General features: G+C 54.2%; 8 protein-coding genes across 8 annotated transcripts; 4 read left to right on the forward strand and 4 right to left on the reverse strand.

The window, feature by feature from the left end:
* Positions 1–742: 742 nt before the first annotated feature.
* On the forward strand, positions 743–2850 carry BAUCODRAFT_121331 (uncharacterized protein; the record flags this gene model as incomplete). The annotated part of the gene is made up of 2 exons (XM_007676879.1): positions 743–754; positions 985–2850. The coding sequence occupies 2 exons, from the start codon at positions 743–745 to the stop codon at positions 2848–2850; spliced, it is 1878 nt and encodes a 625-aa protein (XP_007675069.1).
* Positions 2851–3989: 1139 nt separating this feature from the next.
* On the forward strand, positions 3990–5291 carry BAUCODRAFT_32509 (uncharacterized protein). Its single transcript, XM_007676307.1, has 4 exons — positions 3990–4042; positions 4101–4689; positions 4745–4901; positions 4959–5291. Exons 1-4 carry the CDS (start codon positions 4005–4007, stop codon positions 4994–4996), a joined length of 822 nt encoding a protein of 273 aa, XP_007674497.1. The 5' UTR covers positions 3990–4004; the 3' UTR covers positions 4997–5291.
* A 121-nt stretch (positions 5292–5412) lies between these two features.
* Positions 5413–8154, reverse strand: BAUCODRAFT_87111 (uncharacterized protein; the record flags this gene model as incomplete). The annotated part of the gene is made up of 2 exons (XM_007676521.1): positions 5413–6171; positions 6307–8154. 2 exons carry the CDS (start codon positions 8152–8154, stop codon positions 5518–5520), a joined length of 2502 nt encoding a protein of 833 aa, XP_007674711.1. The 3' UTR covers positions 5413–5517.
* Positions 8155–8968: 814 nt separating this feature from the next.
* BAUCODRAFT_66650 (uncharacterized protein) lies at positions 8969–12073 on the forward strand (the record flags this gene model as incomplete). Its single annotated transcript, XM_007676423.1, has 1 exon — positions 8969–12073. A coding segment is annotated over one exon (3105 nt), but the record flags the coding sequence as incomplete, so codon positions are not given.
* Positions 12074–12307: 234 nt separating this feature from the next.
* BAUCODRAFT_427337 (glycoside hydrolase family 92 protein) lies at positions 12308–15326 on the forward strand. The gene is made up of 4 exons (XM_007676880.1): positions 12308–13625; positions 13696–14394; positions 14469–14640; positions 14695–15326. Exons 1-4 carry the CDS (start codon positions 12542–12544, stop codon positions 15161–15163), a joined length of 2424 nt encoding a protein of 807 aa, XP_007675070.1. The 5' UTR covers positions 12308–12541; the 3' UTR covers positions 15164–15326.
* On the reverse strand, positions 15253–18364 carry BAUCODRAFT_32513 (uncharacterized protein). The gene has a single exon (XM_007676308.1). It carries the CDS (start codon positions 18352–18354, stop codon positions 15490–15492), a length of 2865 nt encoding a protein of 954 aa, XP_007674498.1. The 5' UTR covers positions 18355–18364; the 3' UTR covers positions 15253–15489.
* A 593-nt stretch (positions 18365–18957) lies between these two features.
* Positions 18958–20183, reverse strand: BAUCODRAFT_121337 (uncharacterized protein; the record flags this gene model as incomplete). The annotated part of the gene is made up of 3 exons (XM_007676881.1): positions 18958–19660; positions 19716–20003; positions 20161–20183. The coding sequence occupies 3 exons, from the start codon at positions 20181–20183 to the stop codon at positions 18958–18960; spliced, it is 1014 nt and encodes a 337-aa protein (XP_007675071.1).
* A 248-nt stretch (positions 20184–20431) lies between these two features.
* BAUCODRAFT_32515 (uncharacterized protein) lies at positions 20432–22942 on the reverse strand. The gene is made up of 4 exons (XM_007676309.1): positions 22313–22942; positions 21878–22259; positions 21378–21818; positions 20432–21109 (listed from the first exon to the last, which is right to left on the reverse strand). Exons 1-4 carry the CDS (start codon positions 22458–22460, stop codon positions 20563–20565), a joined length of 1518 nt encoding a protein of 505 aa, XP_007674499.1. The 5' UTR covers positions 22461–22942; the 3' UTR covers positions 20432–20562.
* Between the last annotated feature and the right edge of the window lie 84 nt (positions 22943–23026).

Consider the following 23026-nt stretch of genomic DNA (forward strand, 5'->3'; position numbering starts at 1 on the left):
GTCTACCGCTGTTACTGACGCAAAATGATAGCATCACAATGTTTACGTCCCTCACGTGATTACGCATCGCAACGCGTTGAAACCTGCGTCGAAGCTCGCTTTGGCACGCGTAGAAGCGCAACCATCTAAAACTGGCCATTTGGGCCTACGGAAGATGCATGATCACAAGGCATACTTTGGAATATTCGATCTAGCATGCTGCTTGAAGTTATTCCGTAGCCGTGCGAAGTCATTGACCTCTTAAAGGGGAGGTGTGCGCATCAAGGCGTAGAAGCATTGTTGGTGGAAGACGCGACCAACACAAGCGAAGCCGAGACAGATACGTAGCGCTAACGTTGCGCTAGGCTAGTCACAGCAAGCGCTAGGCGGGCCGACCATTCTTCCGCACTGTTTGTTGATCGCTACGCAACGGACAACGGACGTGGATTCCCGTTTTCTATATTGCCATGAGGCAGGAGACAAGTACTTACCACCGCATGTATTAACCCCTCCAGCATCGCCATTGAGTAGTGATACAGTCACGCGGACCTTGAGGCTGCTCATACGGATTGGCGCCGACAATACTTGCCAGTACGATATCCGGGCAATGCGCTAGCTAACAGCATTCTCCCGGCTTCGACAACTCGACTGAGTCGGGACGACCAACAAGCCATCCCGCCTCAATACTTCCGCACCGGCACGAATCAAACGATCAGTATCCAAGCAGTTAGAAGCGGGTAGAAGGGAGTTCAGCGGCGCGAAGATGGACGCGAAGGTACGCACATGTCACCGTCACTACACACTCCTTCCATATACTGCAGGTGCAGGGTTTTCACGATGCGCACCAGCACTGGTGTGACCGCCAGCAAGCCGCGTTGTGCTGTTCCTCCTCCTTTGTCATTAAGAAGCTTGTGTACCGGAAGTCATATGCTGTTGCTTGATGCATCACAAGCCTCGCGTCGTTGCTCTTCTGACCATAGCACTGACTCTTACCTCCCTGCATAGCCTCAGAGGCCACGCGCGCTTAAGGTCCACGACGAGAACATGCCACCTCCGGCCATTGTCAACGGTGCTGCTACGGCTTTTGCAGGCAAGACGCTCCATCAACGGACCAAATCCACGCCGGCATTAGGGACGCTGTTGCAGGCGGGTGCAGTGAAGGCGGCCAACAAGAAGGTATTGGGCGAAGCGAGTGCGAATCTGAAAGTCGTGAGAGACGACTCCGAGGTCGGAAAGGCTTCTCCAGGGAAGATCAGCGCGCAAGCTCAAGAGTCTGTGAAGCCTGTGACTGCCGCTTTGACACGGCCCGCAGCTCGACCGTTGGTGACAAAGACTTCATCGAGTCAAAGCATGGGCGCAGCCAACACATCAACGACCCAGAGTATTCTGCAAACTGCAATTGCGGCGCCGGAGCCAGTCAAGAAAGCGGTCGTGTCTAAGAAGAGCACAAAGGTGCTCAAGGACTTGCTGCCTGCGACTGCACCCGTACCCGAGCCTGAGGTGCGGCCACAAGTGTCGGCCTTCTTGGCAGCGGCCAAGCAAGAACTGCACGAGATTCAGCGCCAGGGAGTCAGCAAGACAGAGAGCGTCCCTCTTCGGGATGAAGCACCTGCTCGGCCGGCGGTCAGGTCTTCCGCTATGAACGTCAGCCAAATGTTGCCGCATGGCTTTACTTCCGACCAGGACTACTACAACTTCCTTGCAGCTCAGAGCGGGGCCCAGATGCACTATGCTCCGCCCATGCACGGCTACCAGCCCGCGAATCCAGCCCTTATACACTACCCGCTCATGGACCAGCAGCCTGTCGAGCAGTTCTACGACTGCGAGGAGGAAGAGTATTATGGCGAGGATGGCTACACCACAGCGCGATCGTTCGGACTCCGAGGAGAGAGCACAGGTGCACTCACCACCGTACTTGTCCCAGCTGCTGACGAAAAGGTCCGCATGGAGCTGGAGGCTGCGCGAGCGCATGTAGAGGCTACCCGGCCTGCTGACGACATCGAGGACGAGCAGTGGGACACGTCCATGGTTGCGGAGTACGGCGACGAGATCTTCGGCTACATGCGTGACCTCGAGACCAAGATGGCACCCAATCCGCGCTATATGGAACAGCAGCAGGAGATCCAGTGGTCGATGCGGGCTGTCCTTATGGACTGGGTCATCCAGGTGCATCAGCGGTTCAACCTGCTACCGGAGACACTGTTCCTGACAGTAAACTACATTGACCGGTTTCTGTCCTGCAAGGTAGTGTCGCTAGGCAAGCTGCAGCTGGTGGGCGCAACTGCCATCTTCGTCGCGTCGAAGTACGAAGAGGTTCAGTGCCCGACAATTGCGGAGATCATCTACATGGTTGACGGAGGCTACACTCCAGATGAACTGCTGAAGGCCGAGCGCTTCATGCTTAGCATGTTGCAGTTTGAGCTAGGCTGGCCGGGTCCGATGAGCTTTCTGCGACGCATCAGCAAGGCAGATGACTATGACCTCGAAACACGAACACTGGCCAAGTATTTTCTGGAGGTTACCGTTATGGACGAGCGGTTTGTCGGCTGCACTCCCAGCTTCCTGGCTGCCGGCGCGCATTGCATGGCCCGTCTAATGCTCCGCAAAGGCGAGTGGACCCCGGCTCACGTGTACTACTCGAACTACACATACTCCCAGCTCCGACAACTGCTGTACGCAATCCTCGAATGCTGCGAGGAACCGCAGAAGCATCACTCCGCGGTTTTCGAGAAGTACATGGACAAACGGTACAAGCGTGCATCCACCTTCGTAGTTGGAGAGCTGCAGAAGGGCTTCGCAGTACCTGGCTACTCTCCGCCTGGCATATTACCTGGTCCGCAAGATCCCAACACTGGCCGTCTGTGGTGTTGAGAATCAGCTCGCTCGGTCTTTTCATCGGCAAGCAAGGCTCTACGACATGCATGTTCTACTGCGAAGCGCTCGCTGCCGTTCACTCCTTTGTACCAGCTAACACTCCTTCACCGACCTTGGATCCTTGCATGCTCTTCGGAGCTGCCTCAAAACAATAATCGGCCTTGATTGCGGTGTTGGCTTTCTCTTACTCATTGATCGGACATCATGGCGCTATTACGGGGGAGCATTGAACGACCGCGATGACGGAATACGAAGCTATGATCTTTCTACCATAATACTCTTCCACAGCTCTTTCGGTCAGTCTGTCTTGGCTCAGCCAACATCGATGGCATCGAAGCAAAGAAAGCACCCCACCGTCACTTGCTGGCTTTGTTATCGGCTATCGAGCGGTTCGTATTGCGGAGCCTCTAAGGGTTTCGCAATAGTAAAGGGACTGGAGGCGGTGTACAGGAGGCGTTGATATTGGGTGTATTACTGAGGCGTCCACGGGTGAGCAGGGTGATCAGCTGGTATACCCAACTGCTCATGGGAGTTTGGTAGTGCAACCAGGCACTCACTGCAATGCACTGCTTGCTCTATCGTCTCATACTACCTCTGGAGGGCGGTCCCGATCTTCGCATAACAATGTGCTCCTCTTCCGCGAAGTACCGCCGGACCCTGCGATTCTGCAGATACTCCACAGTGCGCCCCGCCTCTGCCGCTCGGCTTTGCCCAAGCTGCGCGAACACCGATGTTCCTGCATCAATACGCCTCCAAATTTGTTGCTCAAGCGATTGCCTACCCGGCAACAGCCTAGATGACAATGAGCGGCCTATAGCAGTCTGTAATGGTTCCCTTGACGCCCTCCGAAGTCCGCTACATGGCCACTGTATTGTCCGAGAGCTCGGAACCCCACTTCAGATACGCCGGGGCAGTATTAGTAGCAGTAGGATAGCTGGTCTGTTGTGGTTGAGGTCTGGAGCTCTCTGACCTTTTCTCAGCCGCATAATTTTTCTTACACCGCTGTTTCTGCTGTCTCCTTTACCCTCTACTCACTCCTCCCAAAGCGTCAAACAATCTACATCAACAGTATCACGTAAGAACTGCCTTCTCGAGCAGCAGCTTGGGCTCCAAACCTAACTGATACCTTGGAGCAGAGCATAACTAGCACAATGGCATCTCAGCAATCACCCGTCCTCGTACCCTCGGCGTAGGTCACGACAGGTGCATGGAGTGAATGAACACAATTGCTGACCCTTCGCTTTTAGCTCCCTCCACGGCAAGGTCGCCCTCATTACCGGTGCCGGCCGTGGTATCGGCAGAGGCTGCGCCATTGAGCTCGGCAAGCGTGGCGCCAGCGTTGTGGTCAACTACGCCAACAGCAAGCAGTCCGCCGATGAGGTCTGCAAGGCCATTGAGGCCACCGGCAGCGGCGCCAAGGCCATCTCTATCCAGGCCGACGTCAGCAAGAAGAGCGAGATTGAGCGCCTCTTCCAGGAGGCCAAGAAGCACTTCGGCAAGATCGACATTGTCATGAGCAACAGCGGTACTGAGTCCTGGGACAAGACCGAGGAGATCACCGAGGAGAAGTACGACCATGTCTTCAACCTCAACGCACGTGCCCAGTTCTTCGTCGGCCAGGCTTCGTGGAAGCATCTCGAGGACAACGGCCGCTTGATCCTCATGAGCTCCATTGCCGCTGGTCTTCTTGGCGTCCGCGACCATGTCCTTTACAATGCTTCTAAGATGGCCGTCATCGGTATGATCAAGGGTTTCGCCACTGACTTCGGTGCCCGTGGCATCACTGTTAACGGCGTCGCTCCTGGCGGCATCAAATCTGACATGTTCACCCAGAATGTGCGTTCATTTGGTACAGGTTGCAAGCTGGATTAATGACTGATTACGTTTCTAGGCATGGCATTACATCCCAGGCGGCACCCCCGACTGGCCAGCGGACAAGATCGAGAAGCTCATGGCGGAGCACTGCCCACTCAAGCGCTGCGCCTTGCCGGAGGACGTTGCTCGTGTCGTTGCCTTCCTTGCTTCTGATGACGGTGGCTGGGTCAACGGTGAGTACAAGCAACACCCTGACTTTGATGAGAACGTTAGCTGACACTAATGCGCAGGCCAAGTTATCACCATCTCTGGTGGCTCCTCCCAGTAAGCGGCGAGTATCGGTAGCATGGCCAGGTGTATAGGAAATGGTGTCAAATGCAGGATATGTGCATAAAGGAGCACAGGTTGTGGCAAAGAGGATTAGAGTGAATATCCACTCGTAAGCGATAAGATGATCATTGACTCGGCCTACTCTGCAGATAGCATAGTCTGAAGGCGACTGTGTCTGCTGACCTCACCTTCCCGTGTGCCAAGACCAGCCTCCACGGCTATTTCCGTACCCTTTGCATGTATACGAGACGACCTCCCACATGCGAAGAACAATGCAGTTGAACGTTGCCGTCTAACCTATATATTATTGAGTAAGGTGCTCCCAGCGATTCCATGCAAGGATTACCGTATCAGATCTCTCGATGCAAGTCACAGTAGTGCCGAAATTGGAGGCGGTCACAAAGGAACGATAAGCACCCACGCCATGGCTAAGGTGGTAAGACGAAGATGGAGACACCTTGAATAGTGAATGGATGCTCTTGTTTTACGCGCAATTCGCTTGGTGCCACACTCATCCCTTTACTTCTTCCCCTTCATCTTCTTAGCCAACCTCTTCTCCCCTCTAACATCCTTTTTCAACCTCTTATCAACCATCTTATACTTTCCCTTGACTCCCCTCGGCCTTCCCGCACCCTTATTGGCGCCACCCGCCACCACAACCTTCACACTCGGCTTCCGCTTCGCTCCGCTCTTCTTCGCCTTTGCCATCAACTTCGCAATCTGGCCCGCCTTATCCTTCTCACTAAACACGCCCATCCCATCCCCATCACCTTCCGCCAACCCTTCACTCTTCCTCCGCAACTTCTCCAACCGCCTCGCCGCCCGTAGTGTTTTCCTCGCTTTGGCTTCTCGCACCTTCTTGATAGGCCGAGCGTTCAGAGCGCGGAACTTCTCTTTAATCGCTGCGGCTGCTTCGGCGGTGATGGGGCGTTGCTGGCGGCTGTGCTTGGACTCGTCGTCGAGGAACCATTCTGGTAGACCGTCGACGTCGCGGTGAGAGAACTTGGTGAAAGCGTCGTCTTCTAATGCTTGCTTCGTTACTTGGCCTGTAGCGAGGGCGTGAGCGAGGGTCATGGCTTCGGCGGTGATGATGTTGATGTTGGGACGTCCTTCTTTTGCCTCGGTAACCCGTTGCGTGCCCTCTTCCCAGTCATCTTTGGACGATTCAGGGTCCTTCGTCTGAACGTCTTGTATGGCTTCATCTGCATCATCGACTTCTTCATCATCGTCGCCATATTCCTCGTCAACCGCTTCCTTAACAGCCGTGCTGGCCTTGAACGGTGGCGAGACAGAATCGCCAGAGCCAACGTCAATCCCACTATCTCTTCCCACATCTGCCTCGTGGTCCAGATGAGCCTCGTCGTCCAGATCATTGTCCACCTCAAGATCACGGAAGATGTCTTGCTGGAAGAAACTCGCTGCACGTCCAGATAAAGCGCCCTGTCGTGGTCCGTCTTTCGGCGCCAAGTCATTCAGGAGTGCAGCATCCTCAACACCAGTTTCGAGATCGTCGTCATCGTTATCCTCGATCAAGTCAGCGTCACTGCTCGCATCCGTCTCCGCACCCTCATCAGCAGCTTTGTCGAAGCCTTCGAACTCATCGTCACTTTCGCCAGGGTTCGTCTCCTTTCGGACCCGCTTAGCCCTCGCCTTCGTATCTCGGTCCTCCTTACGCTCCTGATAGCTTTCATACAAACTATCTAATTGCGCTTCCAACTCGTCGCCTACCTCGTCCTCCTCTTCTTCCTCGTCAGCCACTTCCTCCGCCTTCGCTCGCTCAACTTCATGATGCATCCTCCCCCTCGTTATTTGCCGTGCAATGCCCGCCTTCTCCACATCCTTTAACCGGAACGTCGCGTCACCTCCCATAGGTGCTGCAGCGTCAATACCGATCTCGGAAGGCGTAGTCATGTTCATCTGCATGCGTGTGATCTCCTTCTGTTTGCGCTCGTTCTCTCTTCGGCGCTCTTTCCGCTTGACCTTCGATTGCTGGTCTTTCATTTGTTGAATCTCCTCTTGCAGACGCATCTCTTCATCCATTGGTTCGACCATGGCAACCTCCTCACCAACGATACCATTCTCAGCTGCAGTATCGTCCGCCGCACCGGCAGCGGTAGTCTCAGCAGATGGAGCAGCTGGGTTAGACGACTTCTTCTGCCGGAAGCCGAACCGCTCCCTCGCCTTCAATCGCCATCGGAGCAACATCTTGAACTCTTTGCGACCCAGCACTTTCAGATCGGCGCAGCATAGTCTAATCTCTTCTGTCGTCTCCGGCAGTTTGTCCAGCGCCGCCAGAGCAATGTCACCGTTCCCTTCCTGCCGAAAGTGTAACCGATTAAGACTACCTAGCATCTGAATCGGATCCTGCGTCTGCACGAACTCGCTCGCCGCAGCTTCGCTAAACTGCGTCCAATCGCCTTCCTCATAACCCTCTCTCTTCCGCTTCTTCTTCTCTGGGTTGAAGACACGTGCTTCATTGTTGACGGCCGCCTCCTCCACCTCCGCAAATGCGTGCTTGGGGTCCAAAAAGCGCGGATCAAGATGCTTTGGTGCCTTAAAGCCACGGCAAACGTAAAAGGTCTCGGCTGAGACATTTCGGCTTGAGGGTGGCTTGGTCTGCTCTACCTTCGCGAACAGCTGCTTGAAGATCCACTCCAGTTTTGCGCTGTCCTTGCTACGGAAGACTTTGGTTACGAATGTGCCCTGTGGCGCCAAGAATTCAGTAGCAAGCTTAAGCGATGACAAGACCAGCTCGTTCTGGCTGAAGGCATCCTGCACCCAAGCTGTACCAACATTTGGCGCGCCGTCGTGAATCACTGTGTCGGCTTTCCACGTCTTGAGATGGCCACGGATCGTTGCACGGCACTTGTCCGTTGTTATGTCGCCTTGGAAGGTGATGGTCCTCGGTATGGGCTTGATCGGCGCCAGGTCTACACCAACGATGAGACTCTTAACCGGCATGGTCTCTGCTGCAACCTGCAGCCATGACCCCGGCGCCGCGCATAAATCAATGAGGCATTTCGACTGTTGCAGGAAGGAGTACTTCTTATTGAGTTGGATGAGCTTGAACGCCGCTCGGGCTCGGTAACCCTTCTCCTTTGCGAGGTAGTAGTACTTGTCCAAGCGCGCTTTGGCGTGCTTCTTTTGGATGGCCATTGCGGTGTTGAAATTGAAGCGACACTAAAGCACAAAATGTTTCGCCTGGGATACGGAGAAGGCTGGAAATGCAGACGAAATCTTGGCGCAAATAGATGCGCCGGATTTTGCGGGATTAGTGTAAGTGAGCGGATATTCCCGTGCGCGTTCAGTCGCGTCACCTCCTCCACGAGATGAGGACTGGAGACTGAGCGAACGTCAGTGATCACTTCACTCATCCACGACAACATCGTTGGGTACACATCGCGGCAACCTCGTAGCAAATGGGCCGCATTGCACGTGTATGGCGACGGTGGCGACATGGTGGCCCGCAATGAATGGCGATGCGGAGAAGAGCATACATCCGTTCTTTAAGCAGAGCAACGGTTGTAATGAGCAAGCAGACCATCTCGAGGGCGCAGAACAACGTGATCACGCCGAGGAGAACGGGGGCCAGGCGAACGATGCAGGCAGGGACAAGCACAAGAAGCGAGAGAGGAAGTCGAAAACCCAACCGCAAGTCGACGGCAATGGCAAGAAGCAGCGAACCTTGTCCTCTGCACTCCACCCTGGAGTCGGCGATAGCGATGCTGGCAAAACTAATAATACCGGGACCGCAGTAGCGGCATCGAATTCGGTAGTGGAGGGTCCCTGTCAGAAACGACGGCGAACAAGCCAGCATGAATACCGGGAAATCGGCAACGATCTGGTGAACTCCAACTCGACGTCTGATGTTGCGCTGCCCTCGAATCCTCTGCGCACTCTCCGACATGAAGAAGCTGGTGACGCAGGAGATGGAGCACCGCCGAAGTCCCCACGAGTGATCATTCCTGCATCTTCGCCGTTACCGGTAATTGAAGAAGTCGACCAACAGCACCCCGTGTCGGATCCATTGATCCTACCGACGACGCCACCGAAGAAGCTTCTACGTCTAAACGCCAGCGGCAAGTTTAGCTCTCCCATCAGGCGAGAACCAAAGGATGCCGCGGCGACCGAAATCTCTTCGGATGAGCCTAAACGGAAAGGCCGTTCGAGGAAAGCTAAACAGCCCGCAGAGCAGAAGACGCTCATTGTTAAGATACCATATGCTCAAGCTTCGTCTGCAGGACGCGACGTAGGTCAGGTGGTCCACCGCATCCTGCATGGCGAAGAAAGGGTTGATGTACATAACCATAAACTCTCGCCAAAGAAGCCTCGAACCCCAAGGAAATCTGGCAAAGCCACCCATCCATTCTTCGCGGGCAAGCCTAACGAGTTGCAACCAACAACGAAGCAAGAGTCTCCACGCAAGGCTTCCGCAACAACGCCGGGCAAATTGAAAACGCAAATCTGGAATGATCGCTTGTCTGCAGTCTCTTCCGTCAAAGAAGTGCCGTACGCTGTCGGCTCAGGCCTCCTCAAAGACCGGTTGATCGTGAAGCATCCGGGTGCGAAAGAACCAGCTTGGCCTGCGAAGGAGACTGCCCATGTGCGAGGAGTCTCGAACGGCGAAAGCGCCTTGCCGCGCTTGACTACTGTCGATGAGCAATGGTTCAGCAGAACGCGCAAACGGAAAGCTGTCAAGCTACCTGTTCCTTCCGCAGAGTCAGTGCTTACAAGCTTTCGAGCTGATCTGGTAGCTGAGCCAGAAACTGTTCTCAGGTCTGATGGCTTCGAGGAGCCTCATCGCTCCTTGCAAGTGCCTGACAAGCTGTTGATCACTGGTGACCAGATCCGCCAACGGATAAGGCCGGAGATTGCAGGCTTGCTCCCTGATGACCTAGACATTCCGGTGTCATTGCCGTCTTCCTCAATGCTTAGCCCTCATCCCGCTCTGAGGAACATCTGGGATCGTATCCCAACCACTTTGACCGCGTTTGACGAAAGCAGAGGCGAGAACCTGGGCTGGACACATAAGTACGCTCCGTCGACGGCGGCAGAGGTACTTCAGCCTGCGCAAGCGATGTCGGTGCTCAAGACCTGGCTCACCTCGCTTACGGTAACGGCGGTGGAAAGTGCACCGAGCGCTGCACCCAAGCCATTGCCACAGGAGGGCTGTAGACCGAAGAAAAAGCGGCGAAGGAAACACGACGAGATGGACGACTTTCTGGTGGACAGCGACGAAGAGATCCGTAACATGGACGAGCTTACAGATCCTGGGGACGCCGGCACTGACGGGCCCCGCAACGGACACAAGTCGATGGTGCAGGTCGCTCTCGATGGAGTAAAGCTTAGCAACGCGGTATTGCTAAGTGGACCGCATGGCAGTGGAAAAACAGCGGCGGCTTATGCGGTTGCGAGGGAGCAAGGCTTTAAAGTGTTCGAAATCAGCCCGTCGGAGCGGCGTAGTGGCAAAGACATTCTTGCTAGGGTTGGTGACATGACGGAGAACCACCTTGTCAAACATCATGGCCTCGATGCTGGCGAAGTCTCGTCTACTGAGGAGCCCAACAACGCGCGGCTTGAGGAAGAGTTCCAACGTGATCTGGCTTGTGGCAGACAAGGCAAGATGAACGCTTTTTTCAAGCCGCAAGCCAACACCAAGCCTACCGCGAAGAAGAAGCAGGCTGCAAGGTCGAAGACGCTGGAGGCTGTCAAGCAAACATTAAGGAAGCCATCGAAGGACCAGCAACAGTCTCTCGTCCTCCTAGAAGAGGTCGACATCCTCTTCAAAGACGACAAGGAGTTCTGGAGTACCGTCCTCAAGCTGATCGTTAGCTCCAAGCGTCCGTTCATCATGACATGTAACGACGAGGACCTTGTTCCGCTGCAAGCGATGAATCTACATGCTATCCTGCGCTTCACTCCGCCATCGGTCGACTTGGCCGCTGACTACCTGCTCCTTGTCGCTGCTGCAGAAGGCCACCTGCTGAAGCGCCAGGCAGTCTGCTCGCTGTATCAAGCTAAAGGCAGAGATCTGCGAGCGACGCTGACGGAGCTTGACTTCTGGTGTCAGATGGGTGTTGGCGATCCTCGATGCGGGTTAGGCTGGCTCTACCAGCGCTGGCCGCCCGGCTCGGACGTGGACGAAACTGGGCGCAAGCTCAGGGTCGTCAGCGACGGCACTTATCGCCAAGGCGTGGGCCTGGTTCACGGAACTGCAACAAGCGAGACAGACAAGACGTTGTGGTCTTGGCGCGAATTTGGGCTCGAGCCTCTTGACTTCTTCAGCGAATCGAACAAGATACCCTCTGTACCGCAAAACCAAAGCAACCGCTACGCCAGCGTAAGACAGTATGCATGGCACGCAGGTATAGTCAGTGCCCTTGATACGTTTACAGCCGGAGAACTTCCGGAGACTGCACGACTGGATACAACACAGCCTCAGATTTGCGATAAAGCGCGGAGACAGTATGTGGAAGGTATGCAACTTATGCAGGTTGATGAGCATCCAGACTACTTCACCACGGGCATGGAGATGGTGGCAAGGGCTGTCCATCTGCTGTCTGCGACCACATCGCATCAGTTGGACGACGGTCGTCTTCTGGACATAGCCATTGAGGCCAGAAGTGCCGGTTACGGCAATGGTCAGCTTGAACGCCACCACTTTGCCGTCTTCGACGCCATATCGGCACCTGCAGAATCAGCGCTTTCGACCGGTCCAGGTTTGCTACAGTCAGCGTTCGACGGACCATTGGCGCCTGTTGCCGTCGACCTTGCACCTTATGTACGCTCGATCGTGCAATATGACCTTGCGCTCGAGGAACAACGTGAACGGCTTAGCCGTCTGCTAGAAAATTCGGATGGCCAGAAGAACAAGCGCGCAAGGACTACGAGGGCTGCACGCAGCGCACTCGAAGGTAGTCAGCGGGCTAGTACTCGGCGAGAAAGGTGGTTTACGAAGATACTGGACTTGCAGGGTGTACTATCAACTGGTGGTACAGAGTGGCCAAAGTGCCCGTTCGCTGCGCTAGACGACGGGTCCGTGGAGGGTTCGAGGGAGGACCAGTCTGAGGACTGATGTGCGCCCGGCTGCTATTGGGCGCCACTTGCGAACACTTGCGAATACTTGCTTTCGTGTGCGCATATGGCCAGTACGCTCAGATGCCAAGACGTCCAGCACCCTTGAGTCTCCAGAACGCCAGCCAGCGTCGCCGCCTCTTCATGGATGAGTAATGTGGTACAAGGCAGCGTCCATCTGGCAATCGTTAGCGGCTAGTCCGAGTATGTTTTTCACGAGTCAAGCTCATGTACACATCTGCGATCGTCAGCTTAACCCCTCACGAAGGATGTTGAAGTGCGGAGATTGGTCAGGTACATGATGTCAGGCACAAACCACCAGTGTTACATCGTGTACTTCGTGCACCACACGATCGAGTCAACATGGTCAAGACAGCAGGAAGCCTAAGTAATACACACCGTAAGTGTTCATGGTGAGTTGAGCTTCCTCTTCCTGTTCCCTTCCCTCGGTGTTGGGATTAAAACCATTATGACTTCTGTCAATTTCCGTCTCGGTACACTCATCTGGCTTTCCAGCCTTGTTGTAGCACAGGTTGATTACAGCCAATATGTCAACCCCTTCATCGGCTCTGAAGGCCCGTTCCCAGGCCTCGCTTTCGGCGGTGGCGACATCTTTGTTGGAGCGGCTTTGCCCTTTGGCGTTGTTAAAGTCGGCATCGATACATATGAGCAGAACGTCTCTTTCAGTACCCTCAATGGCGGCTACACTCCGCAAGGCCGTGTCACAGCTATCAGCATGATGCATGAGAGCGGGACGGGCGGCGCGCCGAAGTATGGTATTGTACCACAGATGCCATTGGCGGGCAGTCTGGCTACAGTCAATGTACTCGATAACACAACCTACTGGCAGCAGAGAGTGGGCAACGATACTGCTAATGTCGGATACTACGCCACGAAGCTTGAGAGCGGAGTCAGCGTGCAGCTGAGTGCGAGCAGACACAGCGGGATCATGGAGTATGCCTTCCCAGCTGGCGACAAACACATCCTCGTGGATCTGTCGCATTACTTACCTTCGGAGACTGGTGGGAGCGACGTGCAGTTCTACGTCGGAGGCGAGATGGATCTGCAGCCTGGTGGTCAAATATATACAGGCTACACCACTATCGGTGGGGGCTGGAGCGAAAGCGCGCCTATGACTGTATACTTCTGCGGCGAGTTCGACCACGCGCCCGATCAGGCGAACGCATTCAGTGGACGGCTGACGGACCCGATTGCGAGGTACCATACCTGGTCTGACGGCCCAGTTCCACAAGCGACGTTTGGCAATCTTACTGAGACCGCTGGACCGCTGAACAATCGAGTCGGAGCACTCTTCACCTGGAGCAACGCATCTGTATCCACGATCAAGTCTCGAGTCGGTATCAGCTTCATCTCTGCGGACAAAGCCTGCGCTTTCAAAAATTCAGAGATCCGTTCGTGGAACCTCAACGACACGGTGCAAGCGGCAGTCTCGGAGTGGAACCAGGACGTCTTTAGCAAGATACGAGTACCCACCGACTCGACGCAGAACCGGACGAATCTGATATTGCTGTACTCCAGTCTTTACTTTATGCGTACGTAAACTTCTGAGTACCATCTACTTGATCTGTGAGACGGTGCTAACGATAGTGATCACTACCTTAGACCTCATGCCGTCGGACCGGACAGGAGAGAACCCGCTTTGGCCGAACATCGAGTCTTACTGGGACGACTTCTATACACTATGGGACATCTTCCGCTGCACCGTCTCCTTATACCACCTGATACAGCCGACCTACTATCAGGGCATGATACGCGCCTTGATCGATATATGGCGCTGGGAGGGCTTCATGCCGGACGGTCGAAGCGGCAACTACAACGGCTTGGTACAAGGCGGAAGTAACGCGGACAACGTGCTGGCCGATGCGTACGTCAAAGGTCTCCCTGGCATCAACTGGACCGCAGCTTACCAAGCCATGCTGAAAGACGCCGAGGTCGTGCCCTACAACACTTTCAGCTACACCGACTTCACGGCGAGTGTCAAAGAGGGTCGAGGGGCTCTGTACGACTGGATCCCGCTCGGCTACGTCAGCTCCGATCGAAGCACGAGGGCTATCTCGCGGAGTGTGGAGTATGCGCTCAACGACTTCTCTTTGTCGCAAGTGGCACGCGGCGTCGCACCAAATGACACGCAGAAATATCTTGCTCGGTCAGCGCAGTGGCAGAACATTTGGAACGCCAACGTTACCCATAAGAACTTCACAGGCTTCCTTGCGCCACGTTTATCGAACGGCACATTCAACCTGACCGACTACAACCCAGCGCTATGCGGTGGTTGCGAGTGGCAATCAATCACCTATGAGGGTAAGCGACTCAAGAGGTGATTGCCCTTCCATTCGTCTGAAGCTTTGCTAACCCTTCGACTCTCCGATGATCAGGTACACCATTTGAGTACTCCTTCACGATACCGCACGATATGCAGACGCTTATTCAGTTCATGGGTGGCTCTGCGGAGTTTGAGCGTAGACTAGACTACATTTTCCAGCCAAATACCTCTGAGCAGAATCTGGGTGCCAATGGAGCGGGAATCACTACGCTCATGAACATCGGGTAAGTTGACCTGCAATATCAGACGGGATGGATTTTGCTAATCGGACTTTGCAGCAACGAACCGGACTTTGCTACACCCTACGAGTACAACTACGTTGGGAAACAGTACAAGAGTGTCATGCGTGCCCGCTCCCTGGCGAATCAGTACTTTCACAACGCTAACTACGGCGTCCCCGGTAACAGCGATGCCGGCGCTCTCAACAGCTGGCTGATCTGGCAGATGCTCGGTCTGTATCCAGTCGTCACGCAGCCCGTCTACCTCATACAGTCGCCTTGGTTCCCAGATATCAACATGACCATCAATGGTAACGCTACGCTGCGGATCATGGCGAACGGGCTCGACAATGCGAACAGCTACTACGTGCAGTCTGTGACGGTCAATGGTCGGCCCTGGACACAGAATTGGCTGAGCCATGGTGACGTTATGGTCAACGGAGGCACGATTGTGTTTCAGATGGGAAGTCAGCAGACGATGTGGGAGAGTGGTAACGTGCCGCCTTCTCCAGGACACTACACATTGTAAAGTAGTGAGCCTTGGTCGCACTGAGTGTAATATGCAAGTTGTGCTCAGATTGAAATAGCAAGACCACACGCTCCGACGGCAGTTGTGTCTTGCTTGCATTCTCCGGCATATTGGAAATCTTGGTAAGAGCTGCGTTACGGTTGGAGCAATCTCATGTTTCGTTTGGCAATGGCAACAGAAACTGGAAGGCTGCCGTGAAGGTTTGTTAAGCTGTGAGCGGAAAGCGCATCTCTTTAAAGCAAGATCAGCATACTCAGTATCGTGGTATCTCTCGTGAACCAAACAACGCCTCCACAGCACCAAACGCCCAGAACGGAATACCATGTTCAAAAGATGCCCCAACCTCGTTTCCTCCTCCCTTCCTCCTGCGTCGACCCACTCCTCACTGTACTCCGCTTTTCCCGCTGCTCCAGCGCCCGCAGAGCCTCCATCTCCTTCAGCACATGCTCCAACAGCTCCTTCCTCCTCACAACGTCCAAGTGACGTCTGATCTTCGGATCCTCTCTGGCAAAGCGTTCTACAGTACTCTCGTCCATATCCCGGAATCTCTGCTCCAGGATGCGCGGGAACTGGTGGTAGAACTTACTCAAAAGCTCCGCATCGAGGAACAAGTCGGCAGTCGAGGTGAGTTTGTCGGCTACAGCGTCCAGAAAGACCTCGGGACAATAATATTTGTTCTTCGGATCCGAGCATTGCCGTGACTTCACGGCTGCCAATCTCATGCGTAGGATATCCGCACGGTCGCGGAGAAAGAGCGCCTCTCGTCCTTTCTGCAACAGAGCGGAGCTGAAGCCACCTGCGCCACCGACGCCGTCACCTTCAAGCACCGTGTCGCCTTTGCGTACTCGGTCGATGAAAGCGAGGACGTCACTGGCCTTTCTACGCCCACCAATCTGATCCTCGAGCGCCTTCAAGGCGCTTTCGCAATCCTTAAGTTCGTGCTTAAGCACCTCTCCAATGTTGGCCCTACCACGCCGCCACTCCGCATCCGACACCTCAACACGGTATTTGTACGGTTTGACACAGATTTCGAGCTCATCCGACGTGTCATAGCTGAGGTCCCGCAGAATGTTCTCGGACGCCTGCGTGATGGCTTGCACGGCGAACGGATGTGTAGAGAACGTGCTGTTCTGTATGAGACTTTGCACGCTCTCTTGCAGCGCTTGTGCCGTAACGGTGGTAGCAAGCCGTCCAATACCTAACTTTGTCAGCGTAGACGTGCTCGCGTCAAGCTTGAGGTGCCATAATGGGTCTTCCGAATCCGCTTTGGGCAGGCTTGCAAGAGGCTGTTGAATGCTTTCAGCCAGCTGGTCAACCGGTCGGAGACTCTCCACAGGCCTGTTCCAGTATCGCTGCGCGAGTAGGTTCAGTACTTGCTGATCCAATTCACGCTTTACTATCTCGCGAACTTCGGCGCGACCGAACGAGTCCGAAAAGCCTTTGAACGCATGCTTGAAAGCATCTAGGCTCTCCGCAAGGTAGCTCTCCGCGCTCAAGGTACGCTCGTTGTACTGTACTTTGAACTCATACGAGGCTTCTGCCAGCTCATGATGGATCGCTTCGCTTGTCGAAGCAAGAGAAGCCGACATGGTTGCTTCCAGGACATGCATGAGCTTCTTTCGTAGGTTCGGCGTCCCGGTCAAAATGTTGCTGTTCGGTCCAAAGGCTTCCGGGTGGGCGTTGAAGTACGCTGATTCGTTCCTTGTAATCGCATTCGTGATGTTTGCCGAGCCTCGTGAGAACAGCGACCTCGACTCCTGCGGGACTTTGCAGACTACACCAACATAACCTAGCCGTAGAGGATAGTTACGGTCAGAGAGCATCTGTGCACCTCGTATAGGATCGACAAGATCCATTTTCGTGATAACGCCAATGGTCCGCTCACCACGAGGATCTACTCGTCTCGAAGCGCGCAAGGCGGTCGAGTTCGCGAGGTCCACGTCCGCAGCAGATATGGCTAGGATGACGTTTGGTGGTTGGATATATTTGTCACAGAGCTCCTGGATTTTTGTCTTCAGTTCAGTCGGTTGGTCAAATGCTTCAACCTGGATATATCCGGGAAGATCGATCAAGCTGAGATCAGGGACATGAGGCGAGTAAATGCGAAGCTGAATTGGATCGTCAGAGACGCAGTCCTTCTCTGGTACAGCGAGGTTGAGGTCCGTCAAGGTCTTCTGTATCTGACTGAAGTCCGTGATCTTGCCTAGACCGAGCGCTGGGAACTCTCCGTATTCGGCATGCGCTTTTGGTGTGTTGACCAGCGTAAGCTCGATTGGGCGTCTTGTGACCATGTTTGAGCCTTTGGGAAGGAACTCGTGGCCTACGATAGCTTCCAGTACTGAACTCTTGCCGGATGACTGCGAACCGACTACGACAATAGATGGAAGGGTCAGAGACTCTGACTGCCCAATGGTTTGCAGTAAGGAACGGATCTCGATCATCTTCCGTGTAAGCATCATCATCTGATCGTCCCTGGCCGCGGTGCTTTCGTCTCTGTCGTCCTGCTCGCCTTCAGCGTCTAGGGCGAACGCTGCAGCGGTCGCGGCACCGGCTCCAGCAGCACCAACACCCGCCTGCTTCGGCTCCTCAGGACCGCCACTGCCGCCTTCACTTCCGCCTTCTTGCCCCCCTCTGCCTTCATAAATATCGCGCATCCACTGCGGCATTTGTATGCCTCCGACGTCCTCCTTCGTCTTTTCCCAGCCTCTACCTAGCTGCGCGGCCAGGTCACCTGCGCCTTCCAGTACCCCGTTTGCCGCTCCCGAGGCAGCATCCTTTGCTTTACCAAACACATCCATGACATATGTGCCTGCTTGCGCTGCTTGATACTGGAGATATGCCAAGCCGCCCAGCATCGCCATGCCGAACATTGCAGGAACTCGGATGAGCTTCATAGCCAGGTTTGGAATGGCTCGTGCAAAGGAGGCATGTCGGACTGCGGGGAGGTTGTGGATGGCATTGCTGCCGAAAGGCCACATCCTCCGCTGCGGCCATGCTCGGCCAGTTCGAAGCGAGGCGCTTGCTCGGGACAGCGCAGCGTGCGACAGTGGTCGTCTTGCAGCTATGGCGCTGCTTTCATATAACGAGCCTACATTTCGCGTAGGTGGTGATCGTGCCGCTCGCGTGAGCACTGCGGCGGGCCTGTTACTGGTGGTGGAGGCGAGCCGTGAGGACAGCAGCCTCGATATCATTGTCGTACCATCAGCGTGCAACCCAGTAAGCCGTTAGCGGATCATGCACACCCTTGCCGTTAGACCATGTACGAATGTAGGATGTTCACTGATGTCACATGCTCGATGCTCAAGGCGCTCTTTCTGCCTCAGGCTACTATGATATTGGGTTGCTCGATACTACTGTATGACCGTAAAATTGTCCAGCTGCTCAATCCGACCGTTGGGAGCTTTCCGTCCGAGTATATTGACATGTATCTCAGCGTTTTCAGCGATCGAGTAGCCGCAGCATTCCCAGGAGTTACTCGCATATAACTGTAATCAGAGCTATTCGAAGACTTGCAGGCAAGCCGAGCAACAATCAAGTCCCACCATTACGTGGCTATTATTTCATACTCAGGATTCTAGAAGAACGTTGTTAGAGTGTGATTTGTTGCCTGCTGGCAAAAATCACAGACAGGTAAATCCTTGCCAGCAGGCAACAAATCACAAATAGGTAAATCGTCTCGATATGCTGCCACACATTGCCGCCAAGGAGACCGTTCCTCCTGCGCTGAACTGGACATCGTGCGATTGAAGCACGAATTGGAGGCACTATACCACAGCTACCATAATACAGCTTCGCTATGGCAGTGAATCATTCAGGTTCATCTTGAATCTCGTCAAGCTGACTGGCGCAAATAGCTCATCCACCGTCGGCTTAGTCTCGATCATGCTCTGCTCGTGTAGGTACTGAATCAAAGCCTCAAGCATCTTGCGATTCGGCTCAAGTCCATACGGCCAGCAATCACCGCCGAAGACTTCCTGGATCTCATCCAAAGCCTCAGGAAGCCACGGCAGCATATACCTTAAAGCTGATGTGTAACTCATTTTCTTACGTGCCAAATCCTTGCTCTCGTTCAGCGCTTCGAACAGACTCGACGCCACGAACTTGTTGGCTTCGTAGAACTCTCTTCGCAACACAGTCAGATGCATGGCCGGGAAAATGCCGGTCTTTTTGAAGTACTCCATCTCTACCTTCTTGAAGTCCGGAAACAGACGCTTAATGTGCGGTGCTCGGCCGAGACAATCTGGTGGGTCTGCACCGATGGTCGCATCGATCTCGCCGTCTTCCAGCAACTGACTCAGAGACTTGGGCTTGTTGTTGGTGGTGATCTTGATAGGCTTCAACGGCGGTAGCGCAGACGGCTTTCCGTGAGATCCGGGAGCCTCCATCATGCCCTCAACCCACTCGATAGTGTCTAGATCCACACCATACTCGTGTTGGAGCAAGCCTCTCTGCCAAACTGCAGCAGTCATTGTATACAGCTGTACTCCAACCTTTTTCCTGTGAGATCATGAGGGAATATCCAGACAGCTAGCAAGCAATGCATTACACGCACCCTTCCAGATCCTTCGGACTCTTCACCGTGTTGCTGTTCACGGCAATGAAGGAGTGTCTGAACGCTCTGGACGGAAAGGCAGGGATGGCAACGAATGACTTGTCTCCAGCAGCGTAACGTGTGATGTACTCGGAGCTCGAGAGCTCACAAGCATCAAATTCTTTGTTTCCAGCTTGCCTGTCAAAGATATCCCTGGGATGGTGGAACTCTAGGAAATTCAAATCCAGTCCTCTGGGTTGCACTTCGCCTGTGGCCAACGGCACCATTCGATCGTATAGACAGCAAGCACTAGAAGGCAAGTGTTAGCGCACCGTACCTCACCAGCGAAACGTAAGCACTAGGTATTCGTATGTAGCCATCCTGATGCATTGGACGAACAATCACACGCTCCGTTGCATCGAGCATCCGTCCCTGACGAGGATATTGTAATCAGGTCTCAACTCACAAGTTCATCTTCAACGGCGCCATCTTTACAGAGGGTTGTCCGGAACTTGAGAAGAGAAGGGTTTTTTCATTCAGATAAGCGACGAGGGAATGCCTGTTGCGAGAGCTGGCAGCTCAGAGAAGATGGTGGCAGAGGGAGTCGTCAGCTTATATGTACCGCTCCTCTGACCCAAGCTGCCGACTTCGGTACACGCCCACTGTTTAAATCGTTCACGAGTCATGACGGTCAGTGCTTTCGACGCTGTAACGGGCACAAGATGGTGTAGAACGATTATATGATGTGGCGGTGGTGCAGGCAGCATCTCGATCGCCGCAAGCAGCTCTCCCCTCAATTTACTTCTCCAGAGTACAACGACCTCACTACAAACGAGCTACATATGCATACGTACGAGCGCTATGCTCGCTACAAGTCCTTGTCAAAATTCGGACTTCCCAAACTCTCCCGCCAATGCTTGCCTCTCCACATAAGCAGCACTATACCAGTAAACAAGCATGCGTTGATGATAGCCAAAACGCTCCAAGCAACCCCGTACGACGTTGCATGTGCGAACGGTACCATATAGAAGCCCAGCGTGAAGGAGAAAGTCTGTCGTCCAAAGTTCAACAACGTACTAATTTCCGCACTCTGCGGCTTGTAGCAATCCGTGCAATAGGCGAAGATGTTGGTTGAAATGATCTGCAGGCCGAACGCAGCAATCCCGATGCCGATGACAGGCCCAGCCCAGTGGGTCTTGTATTGCAGACACACCCCTTCGATGATGACGCCTGCTGGACACAAGAAGAAGCCGGGCCAGATGGCTTGAAGGCGTGCTTCTGGGCGAAAGGCGCCATTGCTACGTTTCGTTTGTATGTATAGAATGCGGTCGGACACCGGTCCGGCGAGGAGTTCGCCGATCAAGGTTCCAATGAAGGTGCTGAGCCCGATCGCCATGCCGATTTGGGCGGTGTTGCTACAAACTCATAGTTAGCAGGGATCTGACCAAAGAGCGTGCGTCGTTCCCAGAATCAAAACCAGTCTAATGCCCGTCTACCGGCAGTCATTGAAGCTTAGCATCAGTCGATACTGTGGGAACGCTGCTCTGCTCCACAGCCTAACAATACAGTCCCGGATGATGGCCAGCTTCTCAGCCTCCTATGCTTGCACCAAGCATCCACGCGTCGCCATTGACCTTGAGATCCTGCTGCCTTGGCTGAAAGTGATCGAGAAGCAAGACTTACAACTTGTAGATGCTGCCGAAGGCTGCTGCGCCAGTCACGGCGAAAAGGACGCTGCCTAATCCGAAGCTGATAGAGTAGTAGATTGTAGGCAGAAGTACACTTGGGTACCGGAGCATGACAAAGACATGTCCGAAATCTGACAGCTTGAGTTTTCGATGCGCCGTCACGCCACGGAAGGTGAGAAGCTGAAACCAGGTTCGGTCTCCCTGCATATGTGATTCACCGGTCTTGTTGTCGCGGTGATAGAGCGTCTCTGGAAGACAGAAGAGCATCACCACCCAGGTACCGGCGAAAATGAAAGCCGGCACCCAGTAGCACCAGCGCCAGCCGAGATGCTTATTGAGGGCTGTGAAGCCGCCGACTACAGCAGCAAGATGTGCACCGTTAGTTACGAAGACGATATAGATCCCCGTATATTTCCCTCTTTCGTGCGTGAAGAACCTGGATCAGGATCGTTAGCAGTGTCGCGCCTTCGAGGGTCCGTCGTGAAGCCAACATACAAATCAGCCACAACAGCTGCGCCAATACCCATACCAGCCGAAGTTCCGATACCCACGAATGCTCTTGCTATCAGGATCCCACTCCAATGTGGTGCAACTGCGCAAGCGCACTGTGCTGCAATTCCAAGGGCGGTGACTGCGATAAAAATTGGCCTTCGGCCGTAGATGTTGGCAATCGGGGACCATATGATTGGCGATACTCCAGCGAACAAGATGGCAATTGTCGTGTTGTAGCTGGCCACTGTGACACTGATATGCATGGCCTTCGATAGAGGCACGAAAGCACTATTGATCACAGCCTGGCAGAACGGACCAAGGAAAGCGAGGAATGAGACTTGGATAAGAACCGCCATCTTGATCCAATAAGGCCAGTTCAGAGGGTCTGTATATGCGTGAGCGGCCTACTACTGGTGAGCATGTTGCTGTCTGGCTTACCCATGCGGTCATCTGTGGGCTGTGGGCGAAGCGGGTATCCATGGGGGTCGACTTTTGAATCAGCGAGCTGATCATGGTCCAGCTTCTCTTCATGCATAGCAGATGCCTTGAACTCGACGTCCGCTGAGGGCTGGTCGTTGGCACCCATGGTGACTGATAGCTTATAGAGCTATAACGCAACTCAACAAGGAACGGAGAGATCAAAATGGGGGAGATGGAAGGACTAGAGACTTATACCAGATTGCCGTCGAGAGAAGCTGTATCCGTCCGGACTCTCGAGGCCATAGATGCTCCAGAGCATGGACCAGCAGACCCCCGCTGAAGGAACGCACTACTCCAGCCTCCACACGTGGGCATGACAAGGGCACCGTGGGGTGGCGTCTAGAGAAGAGACTGGGAAGCTGTCATTCGCCGAAGCATGTCTCGAGCTGCACTAACCGGGTGGTCGGCACAGAAGCGTGAGGAGGCTGCAAGGCATGACTCAGTATCTATTCAGGCGGTTCTCCGATAAAGTTGTGCTGCTACCGCGTGGTAGTTGAGCGCGGCAGAGATATGGCGGAGGATCTCCGTCGGATGTCGTATGTGGTTGGGATAGTGTACCTACAGACAGCGTCAAGAGTTCGACAGGTGGGACCTAAGAAAGCCTCAGGCTAGAGTGGGAAGATGTACTTAGTGCTTTGGGCTGCAGTTCCCAAGCAGAGTGCGTGACCAGAA

The sequence above is a fragment of the Baudoinia panamericana genome (genome assembly GCF_000338955.1).
Source record: "Baudoinia panamericana UAMH 10762 unplaced genomic scaffold BAUCOscaffold_4, whole genome shotgun sequence".
NCBI lineage: Eukaryota > Fungi > Ascomycota > Dothideomycetes > Mycosphaerellales > Teratosphaeriaceae > Baudoinia > Baudoinia panamericana.

Excerpts from the sequence above, each read along its gene's own strand:
- BAUCODRAFT_32513 (XM_007676308.1), bottom strand. The coding sequence starts at position 18,354 with ATGATATCGAGGCTGCTGTCCTCACGGCTCGCCTCCACCACCAGTAAC.
- BAUCODRAFT_32515 (XM_007676309.1), bottom strand. The coding sequence starts at position 22,460 with ATGGGTGCCAACGACCAGCCCTCAGCGGACGTCGAGTTCAAGGCATCT. Across the intron at positions 21,819-21,877 it reads GCAGCTGTTGTGGCTGATTT|GTTCTTCACGCACGAAAGAG; the intron begins GTATGTTGGCTT and ends ATCCTGATCCAG. Across the intron at positions 21,110-21,377 it reads TTCGGCAGCATCTACAAGTT|CAACACCGCCCAAATCGGCA; the intron begins GTAAGTCTTGCT and ends ATGAGTTTGTAG.
- BAUCODRAFT_32509 (XM_007676307.1), top strand. The coding sequence starts at position 4,005 with ATGGCATCTCAGCAATCACCCGTCCTCGTACCCTCGGC. Across the intron at positions 4,690-4,744 it reads CTGACATGTTCACCCAGAAT|GCATGGCATTACATCCCAGG; the intron begins GTGCGTTCATTT and ends TTACGTTTCTAG. Across the intron at positions 4,902-4,958 it reads TGACGGTGGCTGGGTCAACG|GCCAAGTTATCACCATCTCT; the intron begins GTGAGTACAAGC and ends ACTAATGCGCAG.
- BAUCODRAFT_427337 (XM_007676880.1), top strand. The coding sequence starts at position 12,542 with ATGACTTCTGTCAATTTCCGTCTCGGTACACTCATCTGGCTTTCCAGC. Across the intron at positions 13,626-13,695 it reads CTCCAGTCTTTACTTTATGC|ACCTCATGCCGTCGGACCGG; the intron begins GTACGTAAACTT and ends TCACTACCTTAG. Across the intron at positions 14,641-14,694 it reads ACTACGCTCATGAACATCGG|CAACGAACCGGACTTTGCTA; the intron begins GTAAGTTGACCT and ends CGGACTTTGCAG.